The 19,961-nt window shown below is 33.5% G+C and overlaps 1 protein-coding gene across 1 annotated transcript; it reads left to right on the top strand.

The window, feature by feature from the left end:
* The first annotated feature begins 1,895 nt into the window (after window positions 1-1,895).
* Window positions 1,896-19,202, top strand: MED6 (RNA polymerase transcriptional regulation mediator-like protein). Its single transcript, XM_088219042.1, has 5 exons — window positions 1,896-2,221; window positions 4,638-4,812; window positions 5,087-5,156; window positions 12,457-12,566; window positions 18,852-19,202. Exons 1-5 carry the CDS (start codon window positions 1,965-1,967, stop codon window positions 19,008-19,010), a joined length of 771 nt encoding a protein of 256 aa, XP_088075168.1. The 5' UTR covers window positions 1,896-1,964; the 3' UTR covers window positions 19,011-19,202.
* The last annotated feature ends 759 nt before the right edge of the window (window positions 19,203-19,961 follow it).

Genomic DNA, 19,961 nt, shown 5'->3' on the forward strand with positions numbered 1-19,961 from the left:
TGTGGCAAAGTTCATATCGTTAGTGATTGAATTAGGATTTTTAACATCTCCCTTAATAGTTAGGCATTACTAAGAGAATGGATAAGGATGTTTAATTCATACAAATAAGAGAGATTATATCAATTTGATTCATTTATTTATTGATTTCTAATTCGTTGAAAAAACTCACAGAATGACTATATACAAGTATTACAACAAAGAATTTGAATTATTTATTTCTTAACTCATCCAAGTAGAAAAAGAAATGTGTATGTTTAGATGCGTCCGTAATGGACTAATTTAAATATTAAGACATACAACAATACCATATAAAAATTAAAATATAAATATAAATTATTAAAAAATATTTATACATATATAGTTATATTATATTTTATCTATTATCTAGTATTTTTTATATTATATATTTAAAAAATTACAAAAAAAGAAGGTAATGAGTTATGACAATTAGTAGTATTCTTTTTATGTATGTTGAACTTACATATTCAATGGTATAAATATTTTTACACATTTTGATAATCATAAGCCGACTTGTAATTATCTTTTGTTGGACAAATATAAAGTTGTACATGTAGCTCGTATTTGATAACTTATTCGATATGTAATATTTATGTAAGATAACAATATAACAAAATTTACTTTTTTTTTACTGCATGAGCAAATCAAAATCTTTGTTGTAACAATAAAACCATAAGTACTTACTCAGTCTCTAAATATCCGGGAGTTCCAATAATATCTATCGAGACATGAGTGCTTCTTTTAAATGAGAAAATTTTTGACAAACCAAAATTTATTAGTTTGGCTTGCAAATTTTCATTTAGCAAAATATTTGATAGTATTTAATCTTTGTGGATAATACATGGCCTGCAACTATTAAACAAATACCCAATCATATACAGATATATATTGATATATAAGTTTTGTACCTAATGTAAGTTATTAAAATGTGGCAAGGAAAAATGTATGCATATCAGACTTCCACATATCTCATGAGGAAGTATCTTTGTGAACACACCCCACAGAAGCCACATAGATCCCCACTGGAGTGGCAGAAGCTTGCACCTGGATTTTGGAAATGTAATGTGGATGGGGCTGTGTTTGAGTCCGGTACTAAGGGGGGGTTTTGGTTTAGTGATATGGGACTCATCGAGCTACGAGACCGCAGCACTTTCGGGTGGATTCTACGGATGCTCGTCACCTTATCTAGCGGAGGTTTTGGACTGTCGGCGCACAATACAGTATAGGTGGAGATGGACGCCCAAGCTGTCTGTGCTGCTTTGCAATCTCGTGAAGACGACAATACGGAGTTCGGCTACGTCGTTCAAGACTGCAAGGAGCTCTTAAATTATATGAATGGTGTAACTATAAATTGGGTTAGACGTGTACGTAATCAGGTAGCTCACAAACTTGCTAGAGCTGCACAATCCTTCCATTGCTTTCACATTGAGACAGCTTGCCGCATGTCAGGTGTCTACTCAATTAATAAAGTTTTCTTAACTATTTTTTTTTTTTAAAAAAAAATTAAAATATTTAACTATTATTATTATTATTATATTAATACTAGTTCTCTAATTGTCAAAATATAGAGTTAATGCAATTATATTACATATATACGCTATTTTGTTATTTAATTTATGAAAATAGTTATGTAAAAAAATTTACAGTAAAAGTCATAAAAATAATTATGTTTTGTTGAATATTAATAATGCAAGTTAATGATTTATATTTGTAGTATTATTATTCGTTCATATAGATTTTAGTATATATAAATTAAAAAATAGTTTTAATTACAATATAAAACACTCAAAATAGTTGAAGTCATTGTTTTTGACTATTTTTAAGTTTTAATTTTTTTATTAAAAAATAGAAAAACTGTACATTTAAAATAAATAAAAAAAAGACAATTTACAGTCTTAACTGCCATCCTTTCCAGTCTCCTCGCTTTCCCGACACCGGAAGCCAGCATGGCGACACCACCGGTGGCGCCACCTATTCCCCCGGCAGGTGTTGGGAATTTCGAGGGAAATTTAGCAGGGCCGCCGCAGCCGGGAACTGACATGACGGGGATATGCTTCAGGGACCAGCTATGGCTCAATACTTACCCTCTCGACCGGAATTTGATCTTCGATTACTTCGCTTTGTCTCCTTTTTACGACTGGACCTGCAACAACGAACAGCTCAGGATGCGATCCATTCACCCTCTCGATCCGTCTCACCTCTCGTAAGACTACGTACCATATTCACATTTAGGTCTGAATGACTATTCTCTGTTTAATTCCCTAACCTAAAGTAAACAGAAATGAGCGTTTTTACTTCCGTCTGAGTAATGCAGATACATTTTCCTAGAATATGCGGCATTGTTCGAACAAAAATTTTGATTTGGTTGTCAAGGGTAAGAATGCGAATTTTTGCAGCTTCCCAAGCAAAAAAATGAAATTCTTGGAATTGTACCCGATTTCCATATTATGTTGGAAGGGAAGCTAATGTTGTTCTGATGAAGATTGTCTGCCAAGTAGTTATAGAGAGATCTGACAGTAAAAGTATCATTTTTGGAGAGTAGTCATTTTAAATTGTCCTCTCTGTCATAGACTTGAATTGAAGATAGAGTTTGTAATAAGGATAAATATTCCTATAACTCCCAATCTTGTAAGTTTTTGAATATTGACACCTGCCAAAAAAGCCATAGTTGTCAAGAACTGCAATATTTTTAACCAAAATATTTTTATACTTGGTGATAGTATAAATAAGAGGGAATCTTGTTTGAAGAGTAGACTTGTCATGCCATATATCAGACTAAAATCTTATTTTGTTGCCCTTTCCAATAACCCAACTAGAGTGTTGTAGAATGATAATGTTAGTTTCTAGATGTGCTGTTTTTAATTCTAGATTGATCATGATAGTCAACGTTGAACCATTTGTACAATATGATTGATTTTCATAGGCTATTACCTTCGTTTCAGAATCTCTGAATCCATTTCCCAATGAGGGCCTTGTTAAGTGTAGTTATAGATCTCAAGCCCAAATCACCATCTTTAATAGGTTTCTTGATTTCTTTCCAGTTAATAAGGTGAATTTTCCTATTGTTACTATTATCATCTCCCCAGATAAAGTTGCATTGAATGGATTCCAAAGTGTTGACAACACAAGTTGGAGTGCTGAACACTGAAAGGAGATAAATTGGGAGATTAGATAAGGTGTTTTTAATGAGAGTTAATCTTCCCTCTTTGATAGGAATTTCCTCTTCTAGTTGGCAAGTCAGTTTTAAAACATATCAACGATCGGATCTCGACATTTTCTGTCTTTATATTTGGTCCCAAGGGGGTTGCCAAGGTACGAGATGGGTAATTGAGAAACTTTGCAACTTAGAATCTGTGTCAGTGATTCACCAGATTGAGAGCCCATCACCAACAATTCAGATTTGTGAAAATTGATTTTTAAATTAGAGACCGCTTGGAAACATAATAAAGTGCATTTCAAGAAAATTAGTGAGCGGATGTCAGGATGATAGAAAATGAGGGCGTCATCCGCGAAAAATAGATGTGTTAGTTCAATCTGAATGCTCCTGTGTCCCAAAGAAATCCCTTGAAGCAGTTTAAGTTCTTTGGCACTATCGAGTAATTTATTCAAACCCTCTATAACAATAATGAAAAGGAGAGGAGATAGTGGGTCACCTTGCCTTAAACCTCTCGAAGCGGTGAAAAAGTTAAAAGGGCCTCTATTCACAATGATTGCAAAGACAGTAGTGGTGATACATGTTCTAATCCAACATCTCCATTTTGTACCGAAACCACATCTTTTCAACTTCTAATCAATGAAGTCCCAACTTACATGATCAAAGGCTTTCTCAATATCAAGTTTACACAAAACACTTTGTTTGTTGTTCCTAATGACCTGATCCACTGTTTAATTTGCGATAAGAATAGCATTTAAAATTTGTCTATCATAAATAAAAGTTTTCTGTGAGTCACCAATTATCTTGTGAAGAACTGTAAATAATTTTTTAGTCAGAACCTTAGATAGTAATTTCAAAGAAGACTAATAGGTCAAAAGTCTTTAATGTTCTTCGGATTAGTCTTCTTTGAAATCATAACAAGAAAAGTAGAATTTAGTGATCTTACAAAGCATGATTCTGAAAATTATTAAAGAAGTCTATGATATCTTGTTTAATGACATCCCAAAAAGATTGAATGAATTTGAGATTGAAACCATATGCCCCTAAGGCTTTATCGCCATCATAACGCCGAAGGCAGTCATAAATTTCTGTCTCAATGAATTTCATTTCCAGTAGATTTTGGTCACCATCATTAATATTATTAAAATAAAGATCGTCAAGATGGGAATGGGAGGAAGAATTCTCAAATATAACTTATGAAAGTACTTACTTGCCCCATCTCTCAAAATATAAGTTCATATTATTTGCTTCCTTGTCAAAAGTGTTGGTGCAAAATCTTAGTACGAAAAGTATTAGTCTTTGCCATGGAAGGTCGACTTCCAATCATTTTTTCTCAAAAAGCTTTAGTGACGAATTGATGATAGATTACAACATAAATTGTAGTTATTCACAGAATATTACTTGCTTAAGATACTTTGATTTGAATATGGCCTTCAATAGAATGGTGGAATAATTTCTGTTGCAGGAAGATGACAGGTATAGAATACACACTTAGTGAAGTTATGGAGCCCCACCTCTTTGTTATCCGCAAGCAAAAGAGGGATAGTCCTGAGAAAGTCACTCCAATGCTGACATATTATGTCTTAGATGGTTCAATATATCAAGCACCACAGCTTTGCAATGTCTTTGCAGCTCGAGTTGTAAGATTCAATGAATCCTATTCCATGCGTCATTTAGGCTTTCCAGATTAACAATATTAGCTTACAGTAGTTTATTCTTATGAATGTCTGCAATAACATCATTTCAGATATATTATGAAAAGATAATGTTTACAGATGCTGCATAAATAATCTATATTCAACTTTTCTTCATAGCTAAATACTGGATAAGTAATCATATTTTCTTCATCGTATTTCCATTTTTCCTTTTTTATTTTGTCTTTTTCTTCAGATACTGACTGTTTATCCCTGCCAGGGAAGGGCTCTTTATTATGTATCTAAGGCTTTCAACACAGCTGCCTCAAAGTTGGAAAAGATTGGACATGGTATGAAACTTCTGTTTAACTTTCACGTTTTCCTTTTTTTTTTTCTTTTTGTTCTCTCATTTATAAGATAACCTTAGTTATATCTTGTTAGGCAATCTGGTAAGTTGGGATTCCGACATACTTAAATTAAAGATGAGTTTAGCTCTAACATTGTAACTAGAAGAAGATGCAGATGGCTTGCTTCTTGACTGTTCTTTCTTGTAAAATCTTCTACTTTTCATCCTACAAAATCCATATATATATATATATATATATTTTAATTACTGATGCAGAGTAGGAATATTGTACAATGGACATATCTTAATATTAGAGGATAAATATGTTAGTAAGGGTATCTAGATAACTATCATAATAGTTTTATTATCATTTTAGGAGTTTTATAATTGTTTGGTTAGAAGGCCTTGGAATTATTTCTTAATTGGAACTCTTATTATTATTTCTTATTTTAGGGTATGTAATTACAATCATTGTAGGAAATTTTGTTTCTTACTTAATTAAAAGTCTTATATTATTTTCTTATTTAAGTATGCTAGTTTCTTAGACTATCTCGACATCCTACAAATACATGGATGTTTCATTGCTATTAAACAGATTTTTTATGAATAAGATTCATTGAATTGAGTGCCTAACAACATTGTGATTTTGTGGTTGTTGCCAATCTCTATGATTGAAAATTGAGTTTATCCTTTTTTTATTTTCTTTTATTTTTCTGTCATTCTAAATCCTATTTTCATTGCTGTTAGACAGATTATCTATGGACAAAAACTCTTTGAATTTGAGTGCCTAACAACCTTGTGATTTTGTGGTTATTGCCAATCTCTAAGATTGTGATATCACAATTCTCAAATCCTAAAAAAACTCTAATCACTTGAAAAAGATAACCAGATAAGACAATCACTTGAGCAGACAACCCACCATCTCTCTTCACTAGATCTCCTGTTACTGCTGGGAGGTGGATGTCACCCACTACCACCATTAGCATCAGAAGCCACCGGTCGTCATCTCACCAAATTACACCTAAAGATCAGTGGAATCAACTGCACTCATTGTCCAAACCCTTAATTTTCACTGCCCTTTCCAGAACATCCTGCTCCAGGTGATGTCAATTACCACCGATATTAGATCTGGAGCTAGTACTGCTAGATGAAGTAGTGTCAGGCACTGCGCTTGAGTCTTTGTGTAAAAAATCTCTCCGTTTATTGGTTCACAAAGAGTTGATTGGCCAATTTGACTTGACCGGTTCAGCCATCTTCAGATTGTTTCAGTATGATTCTTAGGTTTTTGGATAGGTTCTTTCACTTTTTGAAGTCAGTTTGGTCAAATTCGTGCTTTATATTCCCTTTTGGAGCTAATTGACAAGCTAGTTAATATTGATTGATGCCTTCAATGAATATTGATATGAAATATATGTTAAGTCTTCTGATTGGCTTGATAGAAGAGAGAATTAATTAACTTTTAGCATTGTCATGTTGTCCTTTGGTAAAGGTTGAACAATAGCTCATTGACATTGGTTGTAATTTTGCACATCCTCATTCAACTAGCAAACTTTTTCGCATTCTTGACCAAGCTAAAATATTGGCTATTAAGTGGATGCCAAAAACCATCCAAGTCACTTAAAGATTCACTCTGTCCATCATTAAAAGCATTAATAGCTGATGAATTTCTCAACCACACAAATATCGATATAAAAGTTGAAGTTGTTTATTGCATATACAACTAAAATAACTTACAGTTGATGTTTCTAATGATGATATATAAGTGGCAGAAATGATGCAGAGCAGGAACATTCTAGAGTGGGCTTATCTCATCACAATGATATATTGATGTACATATAATCTTTATGTATCATTAAGGCAATTTAGCTTATTTAGGAACTATTAAATAGGTTTACTAATTTTTTAGGAATTTTCTTTCTTAGTTAGTTAGAAATTTTATTATTATTATCTGCTTAAGAATTTTAGTCATATTAGGCTATTTAGAAATCTTATAGATACATCAATGGTTCATTATTATTAAACAGACTGCTTATGGATAAAAGTTGTTACTTTTCTTTCATTTAATTGAGTGCTTAGCAAATAACAACTTTTTGATTATGGTTGTGACAACCATGTGATTGTGACTGTTGCTAATCTCTGCTGTAGTTAGATTTTTCTTTTTCTTTTAAATTTTTTTATCTTTCAAAAGCCTGTTATGTTGACCTATATCAATTTCCTTTTGTAGAGTTATGTCATGCAATTTCTTATAATTTATGCGTGTACATAAGCATGTCCATTAGCTTCTTAACATTAGTATAGCTTAGATTTTCCTTATGTTACTCATCCTCAGCCTTTTTTCTTGAAGGCTACTGTCGACTCCCCTCGCACATGGTAAAGAAGAAAAGAAAGTGTGGGGTTCTGAAAATAAAAGAAACCTTGAAACTGGTCTAACCGGTCTAGGGGGCAAAATAGATAAATTGACCAAACTCGATTCAGGGCTTGAACCGAACTGGTCATCCAATTTTACTATGAACTGAACCAGTTCACACTCCTCTAGTCAGTTGCCCAACCCGTCCAAGGTAGAAATTCTACTTTTTGAGGGTATTAATCCCCGTGCTTGGATATGGAGATGCGATAAATATTTTTTGGTGCATGGAACACTGAAGAAACAAAAAATGGAGGTGTTGTCACTCTTCCTTGGTGAAGTGGCAAACATTTTATATCAGAGATAGTTGGCGAAAGCTGAAGAATATGAATGAGATTTTTTCATAGAGGATCATTGTCGAAGATTTTGGGGGCGTCTCACGAAAAGACTTTATTTAAGAATTTGATAAGCTGATGTAAATCGGAACCATTTATAATATCAAGAACATTTTGAATCTTTGTACGTTTTAATGAATGCTGACAATCTCACTCTTTCAGAAAGGTTTTTTATTTCTAATTTCATTAGCGAGATCAAACCAGAACTGCAACCAATAATAAGACTGCTTAAACCACGCTCGCTCAACTAAGTCTTTGAACAAGCCTTGCTCGAAGAATAATTTATAATATAAATATCTCGAAGTTCATATTTCACTAACAAATTTGTCCAATTTTTAGAAGGGTTTGGAGTAAGAAATTATGAATGAAATTCTCGAGTAACAAGAAAAGAGATGGAATTTAAAAGGACAATGATTGCTTGCTACAAGTGTGTTGATCAATATTTTTCAGGACATTGTTGCCCAACCAAAATGATAATGGCAATGGAGGACATTGTTAGTGAAGAAAAATTCCTAAAGGAACGGGGGAAGATGGAGAAGACCTCACTAGCACCTTGTCATTTTTGGATGAGGGAGCAATCAAATGGATCAAGAACCATTTGGTAAGTAATAAACCGTTGATAGTGACGGTAGCCAATAGATTGAATGTCCAAAAGTGGCATAGACTATGCAAGGATAAAAGTTTATCCACAGTTTCCATGTAATTTCATTGGGTGGATACAATGTGATACTAGGAATTGACTGGAAAAAGCAATTTAGTGCAGTGATATTCGACTTCATTCAAGCCATTATAAAATTCCATTAGGGAAATTTACATATATTGCTAAATGGAAGTGACTCTTGGGAAGAGCCAACCATTGAGAAAAAGGAAGTTAAAGTAAGGAAGTAGACCAAACAAAAACAAGCAATTAAGGGTGAAACCATGTTCCTGGTAATGGAAATTCCAAAGGAGGTACAGACTCTAGATATCTCCAACAAGGCATTAGGAGCACTGCTTAACCAATATAAGGATGTCTTTGAGGAATCCTGAGGATTGCCTCCCCTAAACCCTTTGCTCATGCCATCATATTGTCTAGGGAGAATGCCACAGTGAATATCCAGTTTTACAGATATTTATTCCATTAGAAAAACAGAATTGAGAAGCAAATATAGAAAATGCTAGTTACAAAAGACGATACCTGAAAGTTTTATGTGGATTATAGAGAACTCAATTCTCTAACGGTAAAAGATAAGTTTCCAATACCCATTATTGATAATATACTTGATGAATTACATGGTGCAACTATATTCTCTAAAATTGATTTTCAAGCAGGATATCATCAAATTGCGGTAAAGAAAATATATATCTATAAAACAACTTTCAGAATACAACATGGTCACTAGGAATTCAAGGTCTCTTTCGGCCTTACTAATGCTCTAGCTCTAAATCACATTTTTAAAGGCTTCCTGTGAAAGTTTGTTCTTGTCTTCTTTGATGACATACTAATCTATGGTACCATTGAGCAGGAGCATCTTGACCAGCTGGAAGAGGTCCTTAAGATACTCAGAAGTAAAAAGTTATATGCCAAACAATCCAAAGGTTGTTGTTGTGGGGTTTTTTTTGTTTCCAAACATAAGTGGAATATTTAGAACATTTCACTCTCCTGACATGGTGTAAAAACAGACCCCCAAAAAATCGAAACTATGATTAATTGGTCAATTCCTCAAACGTTAAAAGCCCTAATAGGATTTTTGGGTCTAAAACCGATACTGTTATAAATTTATACAAAATTATGGAATCATAGCCAAACCTCTTACCAACTTGCTAAAGGAAGATGCCTTTAAGTGGAGTAAAGAGGCTGACCAAGCTTTTCAATTGTTAAAATTAATTATGACTTCCAGTCCTGTATTAAGATTGCCTAAATTTAGGAACCCGTTTACTCTAGAGATGGATGCCAGCGGTAAAGATATTAGTACAGTCTTAATGCAGGATAACAACACATAGCTTTCATAAGTAAGGCTCTCAGTCCCAAGATTCAGTACTTAAAAACTCAGTTCTAGGATCAAGATCATATTTTTGGACCTGCTTTGACCAAGTACTCGACCTCTTCCTCCTTTTATACACTTGAAAAAACCTAGTCTCTGTCTGAACTCTTGAAATGATGAGTTTTGAAGGTTTTCATGTGGTTGTGAGTTTTCTAATGGATTCTAAACATTCTCTTGTGGTAATAGTTTTGAAGTGTGTAACAATGGTGGTAGATTAAATTTTTTTTTTCTTTTGGTGATGGTTTTGATGTGTGTGACAATGGTGATAGGTTAAAGTTCATTATGGATTCTGTATCCATATATTCCAATATAGGTTCCCTCTTGAATATTAGGTTGGGTAAAGTAAGATTCTTATTCAATAAATGTGATGTCTGCAGACAAATAGAATGGTAACATTTGTACTTCTTTTGAGTGAAGGAGAACTCCACAAATACACATTTTAGTACTCGGGTATCTAGTTTCCCTATTTGATGAGAATGAATATGAAAAAAAAGCAACACACCTAAATATTCAAAGGAATAGATGGTTTGTGATACTTACTGTAGAGTACAACTGTTGAAGCATTTTAAGAGAACTTTTGAAGCGAAGAACACTTGTAAGCAAACGATTAGTAATGTAGATGGCTGCAAGTATGACTTTTCCAATATTGTTTTGGGCCGTTGATTTAGAAAAAAAAAGTTTTGGTGGTGGTTAAAAGGCGATAATTCTTTCATTCTGCTACTCAGTTCTGCTGTAGAGTGTGGACGTAAGATAATTCATGAAAAATTCCTTCTTGATGGAAGAATGATGAAAGCATGCGATTGAAAAAATTCTTGATATTGTTAGTAGGGAATTTATTTATAGATGTGCTAAATTAGATTTTTATCATACTGCATAATTGGAGTATGATATTATTAACATTAAATTCGATTTTGAGTAAAAACAGTCATCATAAATCCTCATAAATATTAGGTATGTGAAATGGTTCTCAAATATTACTGTGGATTAATGCAAACAAACTAAATTCGTTTATTACTAATGAAAAATATTACACGCTTATGTTTTATAAACTCACAAATATCATAGTGTAAATTTTCATATTTTAACTTCTTAAATAATGATAAAAACATTACATTTAAGATGAAAAATGATGAGTGTTCAAGTTTTTTATGATGAAGTGAAATCTTATGTGTAGGGTCGATTGTAACAACGTATAAGAATCCTTCAAGTGCATCTAAGTAGTAGAGTCTGTATCTACTTTCTACACGTCCAATTATCTTACTTGCATTTTGGTCCTGAAAATCACAGTGAGAAGAGGCAAATATTACTTTGCAGCTCAAGTATTATGATAAATTATTGACTGACACAAGAATAATACATAGTTTGAGAACTTGTAATACATTTTTTAAGACAATAGTAGGGTTAAGTTTAATATTGCTATTCTTTGCAATGGTCTTGAGGAATTATCTGCAGTGACAATCTTTTTATCATTTGGACATGAAGCATGTGTATAAAAATATTTAAAAATATTGATCATATGGTTTGTGGTTCCTGAGTTTATAATTTAAGAATTTTCAAAAGATTTATATGAGATATTTTGTTTTTGTGTGGTAGAAGTCATATCTGAGCATACCAATAAATTGGTATCTATTTGTTTCTCTGGGAACTCAAGTCGACCCTTAATATTTCAATCTTCACTCTGAATTTATTAAGATATGAAATTGACATGTTGAGATTTGCTCTAGTAACTTAAGACATAGTCCCTAACGTGATATAAAAATTTTCTGGGTAATTTGGGCCGATTCAAACAACAGCCGATTGGAGCTGCTTTATTGAAGAAACAAAAGGGCAGACACGCACTAGTTGGCTGCCTGGTTGTTGGTTTGCGGCAAAACAGCGCACCATCTGGAGAAAAAAACAAAGGCAAAATAGAGTTTGCAAAACAGGGCAATGCGGCTGGCGGCTGTTTTTCTAGTTGAAACAGGGGCATTTTCCAGCAATGAAGGCCAACTTATTTTATGTAGGCTGGCTATGAAAGCTGGATATGGGTTTAGGGTTTTTCTTTTTGTCTTTCGACAATAAAGTATAATTTAAGATTTTTTGAAGAATTTGAAGTTTTCTTAATCTAATGTTTTGATATCATGTTAAGAATGGTTATTTGATTAATGTATAATGGTTATTGAATATTATAGTTCTATATATACAGGTTTTCCAAGATGAAGAAAAGAAATAAATAAATAATTACAATTAATTACAAATGATGTAATTTTATTCTTATATATTTAATCTGATTTGTTTTCTCTCTAACATTCTGATTTATTTCCTCTTTAATTCACTTCCTCTTTAACATGTTGGTATTAACTTTCTCTCTGTATTTGACCTTTGGTGGACTTATAATCCAAATTTAACCACACTTGTGTGGTGGGCTCTTGCTATAAACTCCATCACATATGCTTTTCTTGTCTCTACTTTATGGACTTGGTTAGCTCTAAGATTGTTAATCTTTGCTATTTTTCTTCATATTAGTATGATCTTCTAACTTTTCTTGATTTTTTAATGCAGTTGATGTTGAAAGTGAGACAGACTCTTCTGAAACAAAGGCTGGTAAAGAAATAATTGATCTTAAGGAAATCAAGCGATTGAACCACATTTTTTCCTCCTTACAAAGAAAGGTGACACTGATAAGCCTAATCAATAGTTTGTTATGTCTCCATTTTTGCGATGATTTATATATTGTTTTCTTTTATGACAAAAGAAGTATTATCTACTATCACAAGCAACAACTAAGGAAGTGCCACCCATGTACATGGATATGGATGCCTAATTACAATTCAAAATATCCAAGAGATGAACTAAACCTCACTATCATATGATGTAGGACAAACTGGAATTTATTTGTCTACTTAAGGATTGGGGATAAAAATCTAAACATAAAATTAGAGCTTTTTAGGCCTCACATCTAAGAAGTTTTAACCATCACAGTTAAGGTTTGGTTACATAACACAATTAGACAATTGAGAAACTCTCAAAATATTTTATTCAATAACTAAAATATATCTCAAAAGTTAAATTACAAAGGCATTTATAATATAATACTTTTGAGTAACTTTTCTTAAATAAGATTAGACTGAGAAATACTTGTATTGATAGGATTATGAAATAATATGGCTAATACAAATGAGAAAACTAGATATTAAAAGAATAAAATTTTAAATCTACTAAGACTGCAATAATACACTACTAAATTGTTTTTTTTTTTTTTTTTGGTGGTATGAAAAGAAGTATTGTTAGGATGAGATATGCTCCTGAAGGCTTTGCAGAGAAGAGCTCTGAAAAAATAATCATTTATAAAGTTAACTCAAGCCCTGAAATTAAAAAGATCACCACCCATGATTCTTGTTAAGGACAAAAATATATGTATCAAAAAATTTTCTGTGAGCCTTTGGCAATAGGATAACCAAAAACATCATCTTCTTCTGTAGAATTTCAATTGGGAGGGCTGTTGTAAAAAATCTGAGGATTTCTTTTCAACCAATTGTCCATAAACCTGCAAACAGAGGCCTGCTTTTTTCCTCACCCTAGATCATAAATATTAGAACTCATAAAGCACTCTAGAGAAGGAGCTTCTCCAGTTTAAGTTTAAGATGAAGTAACAAATAACTGTGTCCTTGTTGACTTAAAATCCCTCCTATACCTATTTCAAAAGCATCAGAAGCAATCTCAAAAGACTTCTGTAGAATCAGGGTGTCTTAAGACTGGAGCCTCACTTTTGTACTTCATATCTTGAAAGGCTTCAGAAGCTGCAATATTGTCCTTTAGTTAGGCAATCGGTGATGAGAGCCATATTTAAACTAAATTCTTTAACAAATTTTCTATAAAATGTGGCTAACCCATGAAAGGTATAAAATTAGTTTTAGTTGAGGCTATTTTATAGTGGCTCTACCTGTTCCAGGATCAGCAGAAACACCTTCACTGATCCAATAAATCCCAAGAAAAGCAACTTTTTCTTAACGTTGAAAAAAATTCGGCCTCTTAGGAATCATAAAAATCTCATGAAGATTAAAATGTTTTTTTAAATAAACTCATGAAGATTAAAATGTTTTTTTAAATAAACTCATGAAAATTAAAATGTTATCAATCATTATGCAATATGGAATCCTCATTTTGGTCAACTGGCTGTGCAATCTTTTACTTTTTTTTTGGGCAGGGCACTCTTTTCCCAGTGAATCAAAGTATATCACAAAAAGTTTTCCAATCAAGTTTGAGTCATTATTTCAATTGATGTATTTGGAGCATCTGATAGCTAAAAATGGCTTGTATAATCCATCTTGAGTTTTAAATGTAGTTTTTCATTTATCTCCTAGTGTAATGTGAATCTGTTGGTAGTTATTTCTTAGATCTATATTTTAATACCAATGGTAACATGCTAGTATATCCAACATATCTTCTAGCGTAAGGATTAGAAACTTATATATGACGGTGGGGTGGTTTTGTAATATAGGACAAGTAATGGTAGAACCAGAATTATCCTATAAAGTAGAGAACAGGGAGGAGAATAGAAGAGTAAAGATAGGCCAAATAAAATTGAGGATAAAGGTCCAGAGATGTAGGGAGAAGTAGTGCAGAAATATTAGGAAAAAATCTATGAGAAGAAATATGCAGAAATATTAGGAGAAAATGTAAGAGAAGAAATATGCAGAAATGTTAGGAGAAAATCTAGGAGAAAGAATAGGATCTAGATTTGATATTAGAATCCTAAATAGAGAAAATTTTCCTAAACGTTCTAGATGAATATCTTCTGTCCATTCTTTGGGGATACTGATCTGGTATCCAACCCTATAAATAATGTACTAGTATAGAAGAAAACCATGGAATACAATTTACTGCTTTCTTCATGGTATAAGAGCATAGTTCTCTGTTGCCAGCAATCTTCAAGCCTCGAAGCCAGAAGTCGTGCATTCAACAGAAACTGTTCTGATGGAACAACAGGATGGATAATTCGAGGATATCCATCACCACATACAAGTCAAATTGCCAAAACCACCTACCTTGGTCATAGTCTGTCATGATGTACATGTGTGGGAAAGGGAAAGATGACCACCTTATAGGAGTCAGTTATCCGCCGACCATAAACAGCCAAAATTACCGAACTTGTTAAACCGAAGATTATATTTATAATGTCTTGACTTGTCAATTCAATGACAAATGAAATAGAAGAGAATTTCCTCCTACTCAAGATGGTGAAAGAAATCTGGGACGCAGCTCCTTATATGTATTCTAAGACAGGTAACTCCTCAGAACTCTTCGCCATAGGAAGCTACTTCATGACCTGCGGGGGGGGGGGGGGGGGGGGTGTGAATTGACAGTGACACCAACTTGATGTGTATGAAAAGCAATGGTGGTACTGCCTAGAATTCAGTCTTCAGTATCGGAGAATCAACGGAAAGAATAGACGGTACAAATTTCTTCTTGGCCTTAACAAGGAAATAGATGATATCTGAAGAAGAATCCTACAAGCAAAACTAAGTCTCAGTCTCGTGAAGCGTTTGCAGAAGTGCATATAGAAGAGAGCTGAAAGGAAATCATGTCCGGAATCTAACACATACTCAGCTTCCCAGAAGTTCAAGACTTTCTGCTCATAACACTCAGCAACTTCAACGAAAGACGAAATAGAAAAAGGAAAATTGTGGTGCCATCACTGCAGAAAATCTGGCCACTGAAAAAAGATTTGATGGAAGCTTCATGGAAAGCCACTGGATTAGAAACAAAATGAGGATGAAAGAGGAAAAGAAACAAAAGGAAATCTAGAAAGAGAGTTGAGAGGAAACCTAGCCATGGAAGCCGAAGTACCAGGTGAGTAACATAATGAGAAACTGATTTTTAATAAAGAGCAGATAGAATACATGAGAAAATTATTAACTAATCATCAAATAAATAATCCAGTAACAGGCACTCGATCTACTTTCTACTCAAGTAAATTTACTAATACCCCATCTAGTTTCCAAAATCTAACCAATACATGGATCATATTGACTCTAGAGTTTGGATTACATGACTAGTAATTTGAAATTGTTCATAACATATAGCCTATGCCATAAAAAAATTTATAGTAAGTTGTAATTTATTGTTAGTTAGTAAACTGAGCCAAGAATTGAGAGTTGCTAAATTTAATTCAAATATGATTGAATTTTAGCAACTACATTCGGTAAAGACAATTGGCAATGCTAAATTACGCTCAGGACTCTATATCCTCTCTAGTAATCACACTTGAGAATACCTATTTTCTGATTTTTCCCGTTTTACTACTTATAATGATAGCGCGGTCATGTTGTGGCGCTATAGATTGGGACATTCAAGCTTTAGTTACTTGCAAATACTTGTTCCTTTATTAGTTAATTAAAGTTCTAAGAAGTTTCAGTGTGATATATGTCAATTTGTAAAACATACCCCCAGCACTCACCAGATTCAGCCTTGTGAAGGGTCCAACCCATTCTTCTTTATCCATAGTGATGTATGAGACCATCAAGAATAAAAAATATTACCAGAGTTAGATACTTTGTTTTGTTTATTAATAATCATAGCAGAATTACCTGGGTGTACCTGATGAGAGAAAAGTTTGAAGTTGGAAAAATATTTTGAAAATTCAACAACATAATTCAATCCCAATTTCACACGAGAATTCAAATTCTGAGAACTAATGATGCTAAGAAATACTTCAAACTAACCCTTGGAAGCTACCTAGAAAATCAAGGCATTACACATCACAGTATGTGTTGATACACCTTAACAAAATGGAATATGAAAGGAAGAATTGTCATATTCTTGAGGTGGCCAGATTACTTATTTTTGCAACCAGTGTATCAAACCATTTTTGGCGGGGAAGCCATAGTCACTGCTATTTACTTCATCAATAGAGTGACTTCTCAAGTACTAAAATTTATGACAGCAATCCAGAAATTTCTTACAAACTACCCACATAACAGAACCATTTCATTAATCCCACAGAAAATCTTTGGATGCATTGGATTTGTTCACATTGACTCACAACAACGTGGCAAATTGGACCCAAGATCAGTAAAGTGCATATTTTTTGGGTAACCCCAAACCAAAAAGGATACAAATGTTATTCACGTGGAACCCAATGATTTTATACCTCTATGGATGTGACCTTTGAGCAACAACTATTTTATGCCAAATCTGAAATTTAGGGGGAAAGGAATCACAGATTTGGGATTGAACAAAGGAAGATTACCAAACTAACCAAAATATTGAATAATAGCCTACTCAGGAAAACTCTATTTCATTACATGAACCAATTACAGAATTGAGTCTACCCAAGAGGATTCTGAAGAGAACCTGTCTACTCAAAGCCCAGAACAAACTAAAAAGGGGGATATTATCGTTTATTCTAGAAGAAAGAAACTGGTAGAGGATATAGAGCAGTGACTTCCAGCCCTGAGCATAACCAAGTATCAACCCCGAACAAAGGTTTCAACAGACAATCTGACTACATTGGAAGTGATGCAACTACAGACGATCGTCCAATGGGACTAAGAAAAGGGGTAAGATCATGCACAAACCATCCTTTATGTAATTTTGTATCATATGCAAGGTTATCACCTCAATTTCAGGCATTTGTTACGAGTCTAGATAGGACTCATTTTCCCAAGTCAATTCAGGGAGCATTAGTAGTCCAGGTTGGAAGACAGCTATATTGGAAGAAATGAAGGCCCCAAAGAAACATGGTGCATAAGAACTCACAAAATTACTAGAAGGAAAATAGACAGTAGGTTACAAGCAGATCTTCGCTGTAAGTACAAAGTCGACGAGAGTTGACAGCGCATGCAGCTCTCGTGGACTTTATACTTGTGGAAAAAATTCAGAACTGTGAAGTTTGGTTTTGCAAGTAATGGGTGCTTTTCTATAAGGGTAGAGGCACTTTTGGCTCTAGTCTGTGGACTTAGAAGATAAGAGAATTTAATGGTATTATGAACTTCTCAACGTTTTAGGTTGGCAATTGAAGGAGGATCCAGTTTTAGCTTGACCTCTGCTGTGTAAATGGTCCCTTGAAGGATACCTTCCCTCCTTTTTTGTTTTGATTGCAAGGTTTTAAAGAAGCTAAGATTGTTGAATGCTATGGGGTAAATAGTGATTCAATCCAAATCCATTCTCTGAAATTTGACTAGGAAGTGGATGACTGGATCTCTTTAGTAAAAATGGAATCACTAATCACATACTGCCAAATCAATGAGAGACGTCCCAGTTTTGAAAATCATCGAAAGTGGCAGATTTTCCTTGAATGTCTGACACCATAAGTTATTTGACCAGATTTTGCTCTGCTTTCCCTGGAAAAAAAATTTGGACGACCAAGCCTTTGTCTTGCATTTCTTTTTTATTTTTGTTTTTTGTTTGGGAGGCAGCGTGATGTAGAATTTTCAACTTAACCTGGTTAGAAGAGGTAGAATTATGCTGACTGGTAGGTGGTAACCACTAGGCCATCTTCTCCTTTCCTTTTATGACACTAGAAGGCTCTGGCATTTGCATCTTTCCCTTCTTAATCTCTCTTGGGTGATGTGGCGCTCTATTGAGGAAATTTGGGCTTTTAACAATATTATGATCCAAAGTCCAAACAGAAGATTATCTCCCTTGGTCCTTTGTCTATATTTTGGGTTATTTAGGAGGGAAATAGGAGAGCTTTTGAGAATTCTTACTCATCTTTTGCTGAGATTGTAAATTACTGGTTGGAGACTTTTAAATAATACGCTCAAAGGCAACCCCATTCAAGATGGGATTTTGATGTTGTCAATATTTTGGTTCTCTCTACTAGATTTGTTGATAGGTTTTGTATTAGAGTGACCCCTTTGGTGCCTTTTTCGATGAATGAGTTTCTTCTCTCTGATAAAAAATGCCTGTGTTCTTAAGTTGCAGCTGCTAAGGACTATTGTTCTTTTCTGCAGTTACCTGCAGCTCCGCCACCGCCACCGTTTCCCGAAGGGTACATTCCCCCAACAGCAGCCGAAGCAGAGAAAGGCACTGAAAGCCAACAAGCAGGAGAGTCACAGTCTTCTGTTGATCCCATCATCGATCAAGGTCCAGCTAAGAGAATGAAGTATTGATGTCTTAACATCATTTTTCGTTTAATATGTTGTTAAAAGAGGTACATCATTTTTGTAGGAGAAACAAAATAGTTATGGACTATATAATAACACAGCTTTTAAATTTCAGTATTTTGTAGTTAGGTTGTGGACGGCTGTACTTAGGGATATTTGATTAATGTGTGCAAACAAAATATGGGGCATTTTCTGAAAGATATACACTACACTAAACTGATCAATTTTTGATGAAGAACTGTTTGTTGAAGCGTAGAACCAGAGCATAAGGCGTGTGTTTTGGTGGATTCAACCTCTTTTGGTACATGTAAGTGTTGGATAGACCAACCTGCAGGATTTGAAATTTTAGAGTACAACGGTTGATGCGAGATAAGGCATAATTGACTTTCAAACCATATAGTATTAAAAAGAGTCGTTTAATGAGTAGGGGTAAAAATTTTGGAGTTTCCATAAACATCTATGTATCTCTCTAGATGTAAACTATAAGAGTTAAAATATGATTTTAAGGATAATATAATAATTATTATTAAGAATTCACAGATTTATCTTTTGAATTTTTGCTAAAAGTTAATATGTTTATTTTATATGTTAATTAAAAAGTTCTATAATTATTCACCGCTATATTTTTTATTGCAGTTAAATTTATTTTTGTTATAAACAGTTAAATTTACTTGATTTCATCAATTTTAATTTTTTATTATTAATTAAGCTAAGAGTTTACATACATATATATATATATATATATATTTCAAATATGAATATTAAAGAATGAATTACACAGCAGAAAACTCGAGACTTGTGAATGCGAATGCACGGGTTAACCAGATTTTAAGAAATTAAAACATTTGATTTTGAGGTATTGTAGAGCATTTACTATTTAATTTATTATTTCTGAGTTAGCTTGAGGTTTAAACTTACTGAGTCAAACACTGACACGCGTCGTGAAATGTTCCACGT

Source organism: Carica papaya, chromosome 4 (assembly GCF_054855325.1).
Source record: "Carica papaya isolate Zhongbai chromosome 4, ASM5485532v1, whole genome shotgun sequence".
Lineage (NCBI taxonomy): Eukaryota > Viridiplantae > Streptophyta > Magnoliopsida > Brassicales > Caricaceae > Carica > Carica papaya.

What these genes read in the sequence shown, in the direction of transcription:
- MED6 (XM_088219042.1), top strand. Translation starts at nt 1,965, where the DNA reads ATGGCGACACCACCGGTGGCGCCACCTATTCCCCCGGCAGGTGTTGGG. An exon ending in ATGTCTTTGCAGCTCGAGTT is followed by an intron (nt 4,813 to 5,086) that starts GTAAGATTCAAT and finishes TATCCCTGCCAG; the next exon opens with GGAAGGGCTCTTTATTATGT. An exon ending in GTTGGAAAAGATTGGACATG is followed by an intron (nt 5,157 to 12,456) that starts GTATGAAACTTC and finishes TTTTTAATGCAG; the next exon opens with TTGATGTTGAAAGTGAGACA.